Here is an 18,641-nt window from a genome sequence, read left to right on the forward strand (position 1 = left end):
GGTGCAGCGTTGGATTTTCTGACTGGTCTGTACGGACCAAATGTGGCCAGGGCAAGGAAGAAAGGGAAAGGAAGGGAAAACAGTGCGCGGATGGCACCGGCCAAAAGAAAAAAAGCTCTCAACTCAGAGAATCGAGCAGTTGCTCAGAGCAAGATGCACAAATTTGACACAAAAGCTTATGAAAGCGTGGACAAAAAAAAAAGTAAAGAAAGATTGCCTTAGTCTCAGCGCTCCAAAAAGTAACTTTTCATTTATTATATTAAACAATAACATTTCTCTTATAATATTAAACAATAAACACATGAGATGGGTTAAAATTAAAATACTTTCCAATTTGTTATGATATTTGAAAGATAAATATAAACTACAATAATGTACATATTTGGAGATATTAGTCAAATTTAGGTCAACATTGAGTTTCCACCTTGTGTTTCCACTTTTTTTAGGTCAGACTAAAGAACGTCGTATTAAAAGGGACCCCAGAAGAGCACTCTATAATTGTAACAGCAGAAGGAACCACAGTCACTAGGAGTTCTCCTCTTAAACTTAAAGGGGAAGGCAGAAGCTGGAAAAATGAAAATTCCGTTTTATAACAAATTAGCCTTTATTTATAAAACTTTTCAAGTAAAAAGAGCAGTATATCAACTGATAAAACAGGTGTGTCAATGAATAATAGTTAACATATTTACTCTAAAAATAAATCTTCTATGATTCCACCATACTCCAAGCAAAATTCCTTTCTAAGAAAAGATGTTTGTTGTGAAGTCTACAGAGAGATGCAGTGGTTGACACACAACAAAAACTTAGCTTTTCCACTGGTGTAGGAAGATACTTGAACTAGATCGTTATTAGCACAGATCAATTCACTTTAACAGAGTTCCAACGCTAAATGAGGATTAAACAGAAAGGAAATTCCTGAGAGGGAGGACTAAAGCACAGATGAAGGGAGAAATCAAACTCTTACATGAGGGAAAGCAACAGTTCTACTTGGACCAAAATTCGTTGGGCCTCGGTTCTACAGAATAAATACTCTTCTCAATGGAGAAACGCTAAAGAAGAAATAGTAACCCCAAAAGGATTGTAAGAAGAATCCAAGAAAAGTGCATTATCTTTAAGCATAAGATGACAAAATAATTTCTACAAAAATTTCTGACAACAGATTTCACGGACAGGAGTTTGAAAAAATAAAAAGAGTTTACGCAGTCAGACACAGCTTGGAATTTCCTACGCTTTGAGAGCACATTACATGAAACAAAATACAGTAAGGACTGATGATCCTCGTAGGGCAGAGATTTCATAAGGAAAAATTTGCCAATATAAAAATATTTCATACAGCATTATTGTAGAAGTACTACTTTTATGAGCATCTGTTTTCATTGCAGAATGACTGGTATGTTTTACAACGAGACTATCTGAATATAACTTAGGGAAACCACTCGAGGCAAATGTGAACACACTGGTCTATAAAGGATAACGTGGGTAATTCAATACCTGTGTCCTACATGCAAAGTTTGCCTGCGTAGGTTTGACGTGAATAATTGTCCATCTTTCCTGTTTTAACTGTTGTGCCTCGGTGCTGTGTGCAATTCACGGTTTTCCATGAGTCATTCCAGCAGTGACGATACTCTGCATAAAACACACATGTGCCACTATAAAAGCCTACTAAACTCCTTGTGATTGCTCAACGTACCACAGAGTCTAATAATTTATTTGAGTAGAAAGTAGAATCACCTCCATTCTTTCCTCAAAGCCAAGAATGCAATGGATAGTCGTTCCTCCTGAAGTAAAAGCTTAGGTGGAAACGGAGGAAAACCAGAGCCGAAATCCAGATGACAATTATGTGCAACCTATATAACTGGAATGAAGCGAGAAAAACATGTTTTCCACCTTAGCGTGCGACTGTTTGGGGTGTGCGTGTGTATGGGAATAGCTCCTTAAAAGTCATTTTTTAAAAAGGCAGAAAAAAAAGAGAGAAGTGAAACTACAAGCAAATGTAAGAGAAAAATCATTGCCTCAGCCTAGAGAAAAAAGAAAAGATGACATGACCATCACACGCAAGATGACCAGAAATTGAGCCCACGTTTCAAAAAGACACTTTAAAAACTCCAAAGAATATGAAATCACATCCAGTGCAGATGATGCCTACTTTCTGCCAGGTTTCTCTCTCACCCTTGGCACAGCTAGCGAACACAGTTCTTCATGCCAATGAAAGTAATCTTGAAATAAATTTATTAAAGTAGTCATTACTCCTTTTTTTTTCTTTCACCAGAACTTTGAAATTCTAAGAGCCATGATCTAACCTGCATTTCTGAGAAAACTCCGTCTCTGTATCCATCTCTGTTTAGAGAATACATACATACACATGAGCTTCAATACATAGGATGTATGTGCATATTCTACATATTCATTGTATATACACATTTTATGTACAGCACAAGTAACTATATACTAGACATAGTATGTGGACATATATAGTATATACACACACTATTATTACATTATACAATACACTATATATATATATACACACATAAGACACATATAACATGGATCTCAATGTACACTGTATATGCATTGTGTATACTCACATTTTATATATCTTGCATTGTACATATTTTCTCTGCCCAAATAGCGATAGACCTATTTGTGCTTTAAATTTCACTGTTCTGGAGGAAGAAGGTGATGTCTTGCGATAAAAGTCTTCTCTCAGAAGAGCGAGTGCAGGCATTACACAAAACACTGAGTTACAAGCGTAAGGGAAGAACGTGGGTAATTTTCCTCTCTATATGTAAAACAGTATTAAATACAATGGGGAGAAATCACAGCTAAGTTTTATTCTACTGCAGCGCCTAAAATTCTGAATCAAGAGTGTTTCAGTAAACCTAAGGTTACTAAATCTAGTACACTGTGCATAGAGAACATGTTCTGTCCTTGTTCATTTGCTGGATTCTTCTGTTACCGTCCAAGCAAATATGAAGAATGAGTTAATAAGGGAGTAGGGAAAGGAGCACCGAGTTCTAACACTACACGGAATGCTAGATTAATTCACATTTCTGTCTTCCTGCTGAACATCTTGAAAACACCAACTCATTGCCTTAGAAGCCTTACCAATGACAGCATGTTAGAGCACTGACAAAGTAGCAGAAAGTCTTGTTATGGTACATAACTCAGAAAATGAATCAAGCTATTTAGCTCATCCACCCTGTCCCACTGGAGTGACATCATCCGAGTAGTAGTCCAAAAGTGGTTTTCCTTTCTAAAATGGCACTACATATGAATGGGGTTTTATTGTAGCAGCGAAGACGCCACAAAAACGCAGGCCCAAATGAAAATGAAAAGGAGAATCTTACACGTGGATACAATTATGTTTAACTTCAAGAATCCTGCAGCCGTTCAGTTTTAAAAATCGCTGTTTCGTAGCAAAAGTTGTATCTCATGCTAGCTATAGACGGACCCAAGGTTGCTCTCAGAGACTTCAAGTCCGCTACACCAACAGAAAAGACAATTTGTTGACATTTTTGTATGGTTGATCATTTAATCTAACGTATTTTAGAGAAAAATTGCTAGAATGAGAAGGGATTTCAAATCAGGTTCTGTAAACTCTGAAATACCTTCTACTGCATTCCAAAGGGGTCATTAAAAGACAATATTAAAAGATCATGATACGGTTGGTTTTGATACTAGAATGCATCTTCTCCCCTTCTGAGGGGAATTAAAGATTCACATTACTGGTAGTAGCATTAGCATGGGAGACACACAGCAAACAGGGAATTGTGACTCCTAAAACTGCACTTTGCGATACGGGGTTTCAGTGTTGTCGCATGCGCTGCTGCGTATGGAAACGGATGGATGCGCGTGATGTGCATACGTACACAGACACGCACTCACCCAGATACCTACTCGCAAGAGCCTGAGACAACAGATGCCACATCTTAGCTGCATTTCAGAGCTGAAAACTACTAAGAAGATTAAAATGATCCAGTCTGATTCTTATCTCCCTGTAAGGAAAGCATCCAGCATAAGGCAGTTACAACAGAACAGGGAAAAATTGTTTTCATTCTGTGAACAGGCACTATCTTTGTATTATGAAAAACAGAAGGAAACAAGGACATAAAAAATATAGATGCCTTAATGATGAAGGAGTACCAAAGTTTCAAAAACAAAGCCAAACCAAAACCCAAAAATCCTCCAAAAAACAACCACCCCAAAAAACCCAGAGAAAATGTTGTAAAGATAAGGGCTGCATCAGTAAAAACACAGACTGTTAAGCTTTGTATTCCTGCAGAACCAAGGATAGGAAAGCAGACATACATTAAGGACATTTGAAAACATTTTGTGCTAGACGCCTACTCTGTTTAGACACAAAAGTCCAAGGCAAAGACAACTGAAGTTTCAGAATTCCTGTAATCAGAAAAGGCATTTTGAGCAAGTAAATAATTCACAGACTTATGATAAGGACTTATTTTGTATGTGACATGTAAAACACATTCTGCGTTATCCTTGCGAGGTGGAAGTAGTGAGTTCTACAGGTGTATATAAAAATCTGTTCCTACGTGGGCTTACTACTGCAAGCCATATTTTAAAGCCAATCCAGCCTACCGCTGCTTCTATAACTTACGCAGGAACTTGTATTTGGCAAATAAAATCTGTTTCAACTTGGCCTTACTTCAGTTAAATTATGTTTGATCTGTAATCCCATAAGATAAGATAGGTGGAATTCAAGAAATAGAGGTAAAACGACTGCCTCACACAGTCAGTAGGCTACCACAAATAATACGGTCTGTGCTCTGTCAGTTGGAGAAAGAGAGGGTAAAATTGAGTTGTAGGGATGAACACTGCTCAAGCTTAGGAAGCTTTCCATTGCTTGGTTTTACATGCAAGTAGCACTCAAACTTGCATCACAATCCTGCAGTCACATCTGCTTATGAGATAAAGCAAGATTTCGCCTAATGATTTAATAGCCAAATTATTTGTCCAATTTCCTACAACTGAATTAACTCCCTCTTTTACAACACCACATACAGTTATTAAAACTCAATACAAACAAAGGCTTAAATTAGAACTACTCATTCAGAGAGGCTTCAAATTTGTATTTTATACAGCTCACTATGTTTGTATTCATCATATAGAAACTACCAGATTCTTTTGTAAAAGCCACATCTCCTGCATAAAAAGGGACCATCTAATAATGAACTTACGCTGAAGACTTTGACGCAGATGACATACTGATTAGCCTACCATGAATCATGAAATAAATGTAACAAGAGAAAGCTAATTCTATAAACATTATCTTTTTATGACATTTTCTTTGAAATTCATACTGCAGCCTGAAAAATACCCATGGAATTCAGGTAATAAAAAACCAGAATCACAAGTTGCAGTTTACTATACGCCACATTATGTTCCAGATGAAGAAACTTTACCTTCAGCATCTTAGGATCGTACGTTAAATTTCTGACAAGCGGTAAATTTTATCTAGAATGCGTAACACAGCTTAGACAGTGTTTCCTGCATATTGTGCACTTGAAAAGCCACACACAGCCTGGTTTGACGTAACCAGCCAGTCTCATTTAGAGTTGAAGGTGACTAAAATTATTTTCACAACATAAACCAGGAATTTAGTATTTTTATAAAAGCCACGTTTAAAGGTTTCACTTGGACAGGGTGGAGCCAAAGAACCTCTATTTAAGAGTTTGGCATATCAGCCTTACTGAGTGCAATAGCCAACTCAAGGTCTTCTTGTTCTTGTCTCCGCAATCGAGCTAGTCTTTCTTGCTCTGTTTTCTCACTCTCGCGCTTTGCCCACGCCAGCTGCTGCTCTTCATTTCCAAACTAAAAAATGAAAATGGAAAATAAATTAATAAATTTACCAAAAAGCTAGAAGAAATTATGTGAAAGAAATACAATGAGTCAGACTTATGAAATATATGCATCAAGTATACCAAGCTGTCTTAGAGTAGTTCTTCTGGATTAAGACAAAAATTCACTCACTGATTTCCTCACTTCATTCTTAAATTTATTTCCTTAATTTCTTCCTCCTCCCACCAGGAAACTAACCCATCTGGGCTGCACGTCCCTGCATCCATGTCTCGGCTGGGTATGAAAATGGCCAGGGGACTAGAGCCAAACAAAAACTCCACAAACACAAAAAAAGCAAGTTAGTGGTTTGGGAGCATAGCAACCTCCATCCATTTTTAAGAATAGTAAGTAGCTGGTAAAAACAAGAGTCATTTACTCTTGTGCAACTCCACTGCAGAGTTTTATTGTAGTATTCCCTGCTAAGGGTGAGGGGTTTTAATAATGCCTCTGGAGGCTGCCGATTCATCGGGTTTCATCACCAAATCAAAAGTCACACAAAGTGCTTCTGCTACTGTTCATGAAATACATGCAGAGCTTTTCCAGTAAGAAATAATGTAAGAGAAACTAATTTACTTCAGCAGAAAACACAAAGGAAATGTAACACATTAGAACATTCAGCTTCTAAGCTGTCTGAGCTTCCCAAAACCCGTTTAAGTACACTGGAGCAAAACTATTCCAAAATTATATTCCAGTATTTACCACTGAAGTATGCAAAAGTTTGCTTGTTTGAACTTTTTGCACAATATTAAAATATTTTATTGAAATCATAACAATTTAAAACATATAATCCGTTGCTGTTTAGTTTTAGCATTCGCTGAAGAGGATGATGTTAACAGAAGCGTTCACACAGCTGCATGCAAATGTTTGCATTATATCCCGCTTCTAAAATTTGCTCTGTACTATCTTTTTTTTGAATGTTCAGGAGAACATATTATTTGGGGTTTTTTTGAAAACTACATGGAATTTATAGTTTCAATTTCAGCTGAATGTTTACTGCAAAAAAAATTGCCCTGTGGTCCACAGCAAAGTAACTCTGAACACAGCACAATACGCCGCTGCACTGGCTGGTTACACCTTCCCCGACAGCTTGAAATATCGAACCGGGTATTAAATGCAACTTTAAGCGCTAGACCTATGCCCAGCTGCCTATACACTACATGACGGCCCCCACCCCTGCCTTTTCCACTCTGCATTGTATCTATAATTCAGATTTTTAAAATAAATATGGCTATTGAATTTCTTTCAGCCCAAGTCCAATTCTCATTTACTCGTAATTTCGTTAAACTGTGCCTTATCTATGTGCTTCTGGATGCTCACAGTTCCTCATTTTATTTCTCTCAATGATTTTTCAGACGATTTGGTGCAAAAAAAAGAGACAATTTTAAAATTACTTTTCTTCAAACAATACCTGTGCTTTCATTGCTATAAAAATTTAGGATGAGGACCTTTACATTCAATGTTATTAAATACAATAAAAGTGCCACACATTTTATGACGTTTTACTTTTAAAATGAAGAAAACCTGCTACCATTACTCATTTAAATAATGTCAGCTGTCAGGTAAGATTTAAAAGCTCACTAAGATTTTAAGTAGATTATTTTTTTCCAAGATACAGTAAAGACTGACTCAAATGGAAGTAGGACCTTGCCACTTATTCCAAGAATTCAAAAAGATCATATAGCTGGGATGGAGAACGACAGTTACTATTTCCAGAAATACAATAAGCTTTGGTCAAACCCTCTGGGGTGTCTTTTTTTTTTGTTTTTAATGTTGAGAAAACAGATTTACTTATATAGCTTACATCGTAGGATAGGTCTTCCAAAGCTTATGAGAGTCCCAATTATGACTTGTTTATGGTACACAAGTTATATTTTTGTGGTTAAAAGTGCTGAGTAAAAAAAAAACCCAAACCAAAAAACCAGGAAAAATAGGCAAGTGATTCATTGGAAACAAATCTAGATGTGCCTTATTACAAACGGTTAGCACAAAGTAAAATTTTCAGGAGCATAACTCTGACCATTAGATAGTGAAATACAAAACAGTTCATTAATGCCACGGATTCTTGCACAGATTGCCTATAAAAGGTAATGTAGCTGAATTATGAATCATTTAATACAATAACAATTTCTTTGCATATGTCCAGGTTTCAAGAAGCCTATAAATATGCACCACATATCTGTCAGTTCATTTAAAACCTCTATTTTTTTTTCCCTTCTCTTTTTCAGAAGTACAGCTAGACCCAAGGCATAAATGAGGAAAACAGCAGGCTGCAGCCAAACTAATCTAACACACAAAAAGCTACGCTGACTTGTATTTACTAAATTACCAGCTTATATTATGAGAAAAACTTTACTTTAGTTCTAAGTGCTCTGTTTCTTGGAAATTTAAATACTTTCTGTTGGCAGAAAGATTGTTTTTCTTGTTGTTCTGTAAACTGCAGCTGGATCCTAGAAATACCTGAAATATGAGCTACCAAAAGACTTTGCTTTGTTCCAGAGTTGTATTTATTGCCAGCAGAAAAGTTAGGAACGGAATGAGAATATGCTTAAACTCTGGGTGCATGAATTTGCCAGTGACTCAAAAAAAGCACCAAATTTTCTGGGGTGCTACCAAATTCTAGTGAAGGTCCTCACGGTACTTCTTTGCAACAGTATATCATTCCAAATAAAAATCAGGTTATTCAATTATTCAAACCTATTCTCAGATTCCATGGACTCAAATTGTGTGTCAAAACACCTTCTGGAAGTAAAACTGCTTTTAATTTCCATTATGAACAAAGTTTCCCAAATATTAGGCAGAGACAAGGACAGGATTCTTGCTGATCACAAGGGAACTAGTACACTTAAGACTTCATACAGAAGGATTGGGAATTATCAAATGGAGTGACATAATTGTGTTATAAGCAAGCGAAAATACCCCAACGAACTGAAAAGGACAGGGATCAAGTCTCTCCCTTTTCAGTCCAATTCAGTGAACACTGTGGGTTCTTTTCTTACAGCAGCAAAAAGCAATGCACAAAAACGATTAAAAAATCAATTTAGTGTGATGAAGTACCACTTAACAGTAATTACAAGTGGCTACTGCTCAAGAGCTCCTTCTTCCTACTTTTTCCTTATCTTCTAAAGTTAATCTCATCTCCTGCAATCCTGGTGGCACAGTAAAGTTAACACTAGAGCACCCACTGGGATGGGGATCAGAGATTTTGGTTGATCGTTTGATACAATCGCTCAGTGTAAGGCACACTTTTAACTTAAGAAATGCAGTCTGTAAGAAAGACGACAATAGTTGGGTAACAGCCATTCCGTCCCATTATTTGTCTTTCACTGAAGGCAGAAATTAGATGTTGTTCAAGAAATTTCAGATAAAGCAAGTTTTGCGTCTTATTTTTATTAAGAATGTCACCATTTTGTATACAATCACAGAATTTAACTGTGCAAATTCAACAGGCTAGAACTGACTGTGGTAAAGCATACAGAATATCTTCGACGTCTTCAGTACCATAGATAAATTAAAGCACTGAGGCCAGCTAAAAGTATGCACAGGTTACCTCAGCTAACAATAGCAAATAGGGAAGTGATACACATTTACTATTAACTAATAACTAGGGGAAAGAACATTAAAAATAAGCAACCTGAAAGATCCAGCTTAAAGATCTCCACCTGTTGAACACTGAACTGTGTCCGTCAGAGTTAAGTAACAGATTAAGTTGGCAATTTTACTGCATGGCAATGTGACAGAACAAAAACACATGAAAGGAGGAAGAAGCCTGAGGCTGTGGATGGAACAGATTTCTATCTACTCATGGAAGCAATAAGAACCACGCTACTACTACATTTACAATGATTTCCGATTCAGTAACGTACCTGCCAGCACTGAAAACAAAGCCAGGCTTTTAGAAACCCTGGTGTTTTTTAACAAATGGGTGCTTGGCTTTGCTTTCCAACCTTCTGGTACTGTCTTTTGGAGTGCAGTATGGACATTTCTCTACGGGTTCTACAAAACAATTTTGTTTTCTTTGTCTAACAAGGGCTTTTCTACAATACCAGTAACTGGAACAAAATTCAACAGCTAAATTTTCAATCTCTGTCTCGTGTATGTATCTTTATGACCACATTCCATCATATACAGCAAACATTGTGACAGGATTGTCAGAACTTTTTTCACAAACAATTACAAATACTTTATGGAATCTTTCCCTTTAAGGATTTGCTTCTCAGGATATGCTGAAATTGCTATATAAATGTTTTCAACAATTGTTTTTCAAATCTTCAGTTTACAAAACAGCCTCCATGCAACAAAAACAATACACAGATCCTGCTACAAAGAATTTGTGAGTAAAGGCACACTGTACTAAAATAATTTAAATGCAAGTAAACCCTTTAAAATTTAGTATGAAACTTCTTTTTTATTGAAATAATGCCTTTTTATTACAGAAGTATTAATACAAAAACAATGAGGACAGCATGAAGGTACTGAGAGACAGAAGCCAGTGAACAGTAGGTTTGCAGTTAAAACAAAAACCCAATAGATTGCTGCAAGCAGAGCAGAAAGTGGTTTGCTCAGAGACAATGAACTTAACTTACAGAGCTGAAGTCTGCAAACCCCAAGGAAGAGTCTTTAGAAGTTTTACTTGAAGAGGAGGGAGCAAATGGATCTTTTCCACTAAATGGGTCCCCAAACCCCTTTCTACTTTGAAAGGGGTCACTGCTGTCAGCCCCAAATGGCTGGAATGGATCATGGGGCTTGGGAAAATCTGAAGACCCAAGGTGGCTTACAGGAGTACTTTTACCTGGAAAGTTTAGGAAAAAACAAAAACAAAACAAAAGAAAACAAACAAACAAAAAAAAAAAAAAACAAAACAAAAAAAAAAAAACAAAAGGAGAAAAGAGAAGTTACTTACCATGGACAATGCAAACCCCTTAAATAGGAAACTGTGCTGATACACTTAGCATCATCCTTTCTTCCTGGGGTGGTTTAAAATTTAACCAAATATAATGGCATTCATTTCCCAATTCAAATAATCTCAAACAGTTGTTTTATTTAGATTGATTTATTATCTTACTTACACATACTGCAATATTAATACCATCAAGATTTGAAACGATAAAACCCAATATAAAGACATTTGGTCAGAAGAATTTGACAAGTGTGACTTTTAGTTAATTTTCCAGGATTAGCGACATTTCAAGTTTAAGTTTAGGATCACACAAAACCCAAAATACTTAAAAACATATATCACTAAAGAGAAATAATTAATCATGTTAAAGAGAATTAAATCGTAACTTATCTGTGACTTTACAGAATGCATGCATTCTGTTTTTTTATTTCTCCTGGAACTGGTTTATCCTTCTACCACCACACGTACAAGGGAAGAGACTGATTAAGAGATCACCTTGTCCTGGGGTGCCTGCTGTGCAGCCCACCTTTTGTAGGTGGCTGCTTGTTCTTATATTCCACCCCAATAACAAATGAAATCACAGGAACTATTGCATATGCTCATAAATAATGCTTGTATCTTTTATTTGTTGCAATGGTTAATTTTTAAATCCCCTTGCAAAAAGTACTGTTTCGCTAGGTCAAATAGCCGAACAGATAAATGTAAAAAAACCAAAGATTGCTCCTAACGGGTACACAATTTGGCCTCCAGGGAAAATACTCCTTGGATGAACAGTCTGGATTATAATGTGTATTTGACAAATGATAAAGGGAAATCTTGAAACATATTTAAAAGAAAAAAAAGTTTACAACTTCCTGCATAATCACCTGAATTACATACATTATTTGCATTAATAAAGCTATCTTCTTTAAAGATCCAGTTCTCCGAACTATAGTTTAATAGGAATCTTTTCATTTATTCACATCAGGATACATATACGAGGAAAGCACAGAGAAATGGAGTCAAAACTCCACATTTCAGAGCATGTACTTTGCATGCCTAAGACATGGCCATAGCTTTTCAGAAGGTACTTTGGTAGGAGCTCATTAATTTTATCAACTGCATATGTTAAACATTATTTGCCCAAATCTGTCAAAATTCTCATTTGTCAAAGAAGAGAAATAAAGATCAGTAAACTCGTACTAAATAAATAACCCAGCCAGCAGCCTATAGTCCTCAAATGCAGCCAGGCACAGATTTACAGGGGAGCTGATGGCATCACACAGACTCTCATCTCATTAACGCTAACATCAGACCTGGGCCTCAGACAAGACGGTGACCGCCTGCAGGCACTGTGCTTCAGGGAAAACGCGAAGCAAGGAAGTCCACAGCTGAACAAGCAGCAGAAAGAGGCGTAGAAAACAAGACACATGCAGTAGGAGATATACCTGGATTGGTTTAGTCTTAAGAGTGTTCAAGGGGATCGAGCCCCACAGGCAAATCTTCCATCAAGGAAAGGCTAACGGATTTAGATTTTAACCGAGATTTATATTAGACAATCTGTAGCATGTTTAAAAGCAAAGATCACTCAAGACTGCCTAGGGGACTTGCTGCATTCCATCATCATGTCCGTGAGGTTTGACAAACGGTTCCTAGAAATCACACTGGTTTAGTTGCCTTGAAGCTGGAGGATAAACAAGATCTCTTAAAGTTCACTCCAGTACTATTTTTCATGGTTCAGTACATGCTCCATCCTGGTTAACAGATGTGGCAAGGATATACAGATACCCATATCAGCAACCACATGTGGGACTTCTAAAGCCAGGCAGATCAGACCAGTGATTTGTCCTCCATGGAAGGAAGTGACAAAATATACAGGAAATACCAGCAGCATTTGCTCTCCCCACAAGCATGGACCCTCCTTCACCACAGTTTCAGACTGCCTCTCCTACCAACAGAGGCCACGTTCTGCTCTCTAAAATGGCCTGCTGCATTTACATCCTGCTCATGACCATGACCTTTAGGAGATCTCACCTTCAGTCACAGCTATGCCGTGTCAGGGGACTAAGCAAACCTGGAAGAGATGAGTAACTCAGCGTTTCGTATGTAATTCTCCAAATAAAAGAGCAAATTATTTTAAATTAAATTATTTCAAATTACAAAGAGAATTAAAGTATCTGCATTTCTATTTAAGATCCAGGCAAAACAAGAGCCTGTATTTTTTTCTCCTTCCTCTATTGCCAGGTACTAGCAAGCAAATCCCCCCTAGTACCCTTCATCCAATATTGCACCAAACCAATTTTGATTGACAGAAACAAAAATGACCAATTTTAAGCTGCCCTTTTCTCAGGTTAAATCCTCTGTTGCCGAAACCACTTTGTGGAATGGGTGACTGTTAATACAAAATGCAGGGTTTGCAACGTATTTGCAGACCTGTTTTTTCTAGGTGGCCTGTTTAATGTTTTTGCACGAAGCCCCTAGTGGTTTCAGGATGCATACAAAGAGCATCGGGGTTTCTCGTGCTTCATCTTCACAACAGATCACAAAGAATAACGTTGCTGTAGAGGAAATGTCATCATGAATACTAGAGTTACTGCTAATAATAATGAAAATTTTCGGTTTATGTCCCGAGTGTAATTCTCTTCAGGTTTTTTACATATGTTATAGAAGAGGGCTATAATTTTGTTATTTTGAAGAACAGGTGAAAAATCAGGTTTACTTCTTGCAGAGCAGTTTTAAGGGCAGTGCCCATGCTGAATATGCCAGTCCTGGCACTCACGACAGGAGTCCTCAACGAGCTCTCTTTCACTACACTTTGAACATTGCTCATAGTTTGTTTTATCCTGCCACGCTCAGCAAACATGGTTTTGAGGCCTGGCAGAAGTTTGGTTGGTTCGGTTAGATGTTCAAGTTTACTCATTTATTAGCCACAACCTAGTTACGACGACACCAGAATTCTCTTTCTGACATCCTTGCTGGCTTACACCAGGTGTGAGTCTCCCAGTGCAGTTAAGTGTCTACTGAGGTACACAAAGATTTTTGTATTCCCATGTGTAGTATGTCAAGACATAAAGCAAAAATACCCAAACCACATTAAAAAGTCACCAACTGAACCGAAGTACATTGGTAAAACTGTAATATTGCAAACTATACTCTTAGTAGTAACTGAGATTGCATTAATCCTGCATTCACTGGAAAATGTTACATTTTTACATGATACTGCTCATCGTTTTTGAGGTATGGCAGTGCAGAAGTGCAGGCAAACAGTTGTAACCCTGACTTATTTGATTTTTCTGCTAATAGTTTCAGGGGAAAAAAGTTCAGAAAAAAGCAAAACAGGTCCTATTCTGAAACCACAGCAGTTTCAGCAGTTACCCAAGTGGTGCACCCAAACCACACCGAGGACTCACTTCAGCAAAAAGAGATGATGAACAAAATGGTTTACCACAGTAAATGCTGTTAACTTATAGTGAACTCCACCCATACGAAGGGTTTATCTAATTTCATATCCCACAGCAAACTTTAGGGTTGAGATCTATAGTTCAAGGCAAATACAATCTCCCTGGTAGAATGCAATTACAGAATTTGTCTTACTGAATTACAAGACACTGATGATGAAACAATGAAGTGAAACATGTATAGTTTTGTCTGTGTTTCAGCAACGGTCCTAACTTTCTGCTTGGAAGAGTATCTTACTGATTTATAAGCAGCAGCACGTTTTCATGTGTTTGAAGACTGGATTATACATGCTCACAGGCAAACAGGGCAGAGCTGAGATGACACGACTTTAAACTCTCACTATACAAAGTAGGCCTTTTCAGGAAACTTTCTCAAGTGAAAAATATGCTTTTAAGAAGTCAGAGTCGTGCTATGTAGGATAAGCAGTGATAGCGTGACTGAAGTCTGTACCTGTAATTATATTTGAACACGTAATACCAAATACCAGGGTTGGTACCCCTCATGTCTTCTATATGCCAGAGGAAGCGTTACTCTAGAGAACTTTGGAGACTGTGCAGCACGTAAGGTGCCTCCCAGCACATCTTTCTCTTGGCACTTCACCAAATTTATGTATCATTCCTAACTTACTCAGCATGTTTTTCACCACACTGGTAAATTATCCAGCTCTTCCACTGGTGCAGAATGAAACTTTCATAAACCGTGAACTTCAGGAACTTACAGAAAAGTTACTACTACTTTTCAAAATGTGCTTGAAGGTTAGTAAAATTAAAACCAGTTTTCTACAGAATCCTCAAAGGTATTTGTCCTCAACAGGGGCTGTTTCTGCACTGTATTTCAAATGCAACCGTTTGCAATAAAGCTCTTTGCACAAAATCACAGTATGTATTTTTAGTAACAGAAGGAAGAATTTTTCCTATGCAAAACCCCCACGAAACTGTTTTTGCTTAATATTTGCAAAATTTGCACCTTGAGCTAGCCTGTAACTCTGCAAACCTTAGCTTAAGAGAAATAGTCTGAAAACGACAAACTTCTTGAAAGGTCAGGTTAGAGAAATCGTTATACCTTCAGCCTCACAATCTGTTCTGAAACGGATTCTGAACAATCTCTCTTAACAATCGTTACTGAAATATCTTTACTGTGAGAGATCAGCATAAACAACAGAATCAAAGCGTGAATGGAATTTTTAGTTTGTGGCTGGGCAGGTGCTCCACCCATGAGTCATTTATCCTACACAACAAGGGATGCCTGTGTTCTAATGCAACTGTCAGGTCTTCTAGAAGGCATGAAAAAAATAAAAAGAAGTCTTCCTGTCAGTCACAAACTTTGAGGCTGAATTTTTCACTCTCGGCTGCAGATGAGGAAAAAATAAAGGTAAACAGGCACTGTGTTACTTGTGAATAACCCTGGGTACTCAAGAAGCTCTAAGGAAACAGGTGTGTGGTACCGCTCAGAAATAAACATAACAGTCCTGTGATCATACAATGAGTAAAGAAGAGAACTCCATACTCTCCTCTAGACCAAATGGTTGATCCCCACAACTTGAATATGCCCATGCAAATAAATGCAAGGGAAGGATTTTAATTTTTTTCCTGATTGCTTAATGTAATTCTTTCTTTTGTTCATAACTCCCAGTTATATCTGTTACACCTAACATGGCTTCTTTCTTCTTAAAATTATCTCACTAAATACACACAAATTTCTGTGCGAATTCGTACACTGGTGACATTGTACATGGTGCAGGCCAAAAAGAATAGCCACAAAAATGTGATGTGTTAAAATACTAAGTATTCATAAGACAGAATTTTCTTTCAAGAAACGAAATCAGTAAGTGCACACAACAAAGCATGCAGGTTTTGGTTTGCACTTTTTTTTTTTTTAAGACAGACACTGAACAAACTGTGAAGTCTTAATTTTCATCTAACCAAGACACTGGAAACACAGCACAGGCAAACAAACACTACTGAAACAGCATTTGTATGGCCAAGTTAAAAAGCAGCAAAGATCTATGCTCTTTTTTCCTCACTGACAACAGTCAACGTGAGGTCAATGGGAGCTGAGGGTGCTCTTGTACTGCTTTATAGATGAAAAATAAGTCTAAAATGGTAAAAACAGTCAAACCATAAAATGCCTTAGATTTAGAGAAGTGACACATATGAAAAAGAACTATATTTATCATTGACATAAAGGAGGAGGAAGCATTAAATACAAAGGAAGACAGCAGCAGAACAGGGCTGTACAAACACTGCCTTTCCGTGAGCTGCTTGCACTGCCCTTCTGATTCGTGCAAGCATAGGGGTGGCAGACAGCATCAAGTATCTGGTCATGTGCGGTAGTAGTAAAAGGCATCTAAAAGGGTTCAAGGGCTGCAAAAGACATCCCACAGAGTCTAACTAGAGCTTCTAGTTAGACAATCCAGGCCCAGGTAATCCTGAAATATGTGTGCATAGCCCACCTGGGCACCCACTCACTAAAGCTCTGAAGTTCAATTGCCTTCAGAATATTTTCTTTCAGTATACATTCTTAGCCATGAGCACTTAGTGGGCAAAGCTATCTTAAATTCACCCTCCAAGGTCCATGCACCCTATGAACAGAATGGAAAGCTGCTCTATGAGTTGGCTGTCAGTTTTTCTTGCATTTCTAGCTGCTTTGGGGCTGACAACAACCTTCAGCAACCACACTTGTGAGGAAAGGGCAATGCATCCTCACCCAAAACTACAGAGTTATTTGTGTAGGTGAGGGATTACAACATGCTAAAAGAGTTTTCAGGTTAGTTCAATAAGATACTAAGGACCTGGAGATCTTAATAGATCTTAAAGCCCTGCCCCCTTTTCATGTTTTTAAGCCATCAACAGGTTGAGATATCATTTCTGCCAACTGGCAAGATGAAACAATCAGGACTTGATCAGACAGATTTTGCTTAAGTCAGTAGAGGCCTTTTCTGACTTCATTGGTGGGGCAGCAAAATACATCTAGCAGATTTGCAGTTTGTGTTTTGGTAAAAATACTGGACCCCAACACCTTGGCTGGTTAAATTTGCTATCAATAATATCATCACTATAATTTGGTAATAATTTCTAGTCACCCAATAAATACTGTGCAAACCTTTGTGCTCGCACTGAGGTCTGCCTGGGCTCCACACAAGCCAGGCGTCTCTGAGGGAACAGAGTCACACTTCCTAATTTGAGGCAGGCAGGTCAGTCCCCTGTTCTGTCTTCTCAACACTTTTTCCAATATTTTTTGACCTTTCAGAACCCCTACCAGTCATAAAAACTATGTGAGAACGGAATCGAAGTCCTTCACTCAAAGACAAAGGTGTTAACCACTGCATCTGAAATGCCAGTTTATAAATTCAGTTGCCATCATACATCAGAGCTACAAAGAACAAATGGACCAGAAAAAAAAGCCAAAGTTCTTTGACAAACTCACTGTGTGCAGTCTGGAGTAATGATTTCCCAATATAACTTATTTTACTACCTGTATTTCAAATAGCAGCTGCATAAATCCACTCATTTCTTATATGGGATAAATTCAATGTGTAGTCCTTTGAATTCCAAGTTGTGTGATATTTTTCTGCTATTTATGTATTGGCACCCCAAAGAAACACTGGATTTTTAAAAGTACATTAGCATGGAAGAAGTTCACTATTAGTACAATATCCATCACCTCTATTAGAAACTAATATACAATGCATTTAAGAAATTATAACATTTACACAGGCTAAAGGAAGCTAGAGTGATAAATAATTGGTTTTATTAAATAATCATTGCAAGAAGAAAGCACACTCAAATTGGAAAGTATGTTTTCTTCCTGCGTGTTTAGGACTTTAATATTCTTCAAGGTTAAAAAGGTCAAAACCACTATAAGCAAGCAATAAAAATTTAGAAGAGGTTGAAGGTTACACACTGGTTAGTGGTGAAGGTTCTTCCACTAATATCACTGGTTAACAGTACTGTTATAACCGCAATGTGGAATGCATGGTGCTGCATTTAAAGGAAGTGGTAAGGGTGGGGCAAAAGCAGTAGGTCCCACGATCAAAGCACTAGAGCATTGAATTTTACTTATAACCCAATCACTGACACCCACACAGCAACTTCCTGTACTTTAAAAAAAAAAAAAAAAAGAAAAAAAATCTGTTTCTCTCTTTTTGTAATCAACAACTTTTACCTAGAAACTAGTTAGCGGTGAACTCTGACTGATTTCAATCTGCAGCTCACGGCAGAAAACATAATTGTTAACCTGTGAGAACCTGCAAAAAACCATTTTAACTGACAGGTTTCACAGTGTATCAGCTCTTTCAGACTGTTTCAATTCTTAATTACACGAAAGTCCTACAGAATCCAAGAACTAGTGTAAGAAATAAAACGCAACCCTCAGTTCAGTAGTGCTGAACACTACAGGTAATCCTCTATGACAAAATACATCTACAAGACTTAGCTATGCTTTAGGA

At 37.5% G+C, this 18,641-nt stretch overlaps 1 protein-coding gene across 9 annotated transcripts in view; it reads right to left on the bottom strand.

Moving 5' to 3' along the window:
• Positions 1–5,275: 5,275 nt before the first annotated feature.
• Positions 5,276–18,641, bottom strand: part of EPS15L1 (epidermal growth factor receptor pathway substrate 15 like 1) — a 42,032-nt gene continuing 28,666 nt past the window's right edge. For 6 of the 9 annotated variants that reach the window (XM_075077873.1, XM_075077867.1, XM_075077869.1 and 3 more), the window contains 2 exons: positions 10,443–10,648; positions 5,276–5,832 (listed from right to left, as the gene is read on the bottom strand). In XM_075077873.1, coding sequence (XP_074933974.1) covers positions 5,686–5,832; positions 10,443–10,648 — 353 coding nt within the window. In that variant the 3' untranslated portion in view covers positions 5,276–5,685. The remainder of the gene's footprint in view (positions 5,833–10,442; positions 10,649–18,641) is intronic. The other 3 variants (XM_075077871.1, XM_075077870.1, XM_075077874.1) reach the window with 1 other exon arrangement.

This window comes from Phalacrocorax aristotelis, chromosome W (assembly GCF_949628215.1).
Source record: "Phalacrocorax aristotelis chromosome W, bGulAri2.1, whole genome shotgun sequence".
NCBI lineage: Eukaryota > Metazoa > Chordata > Aves > Suliformes > Phalacrocoracidae > Phalacrocorax > Phalacrocorax aristotelis.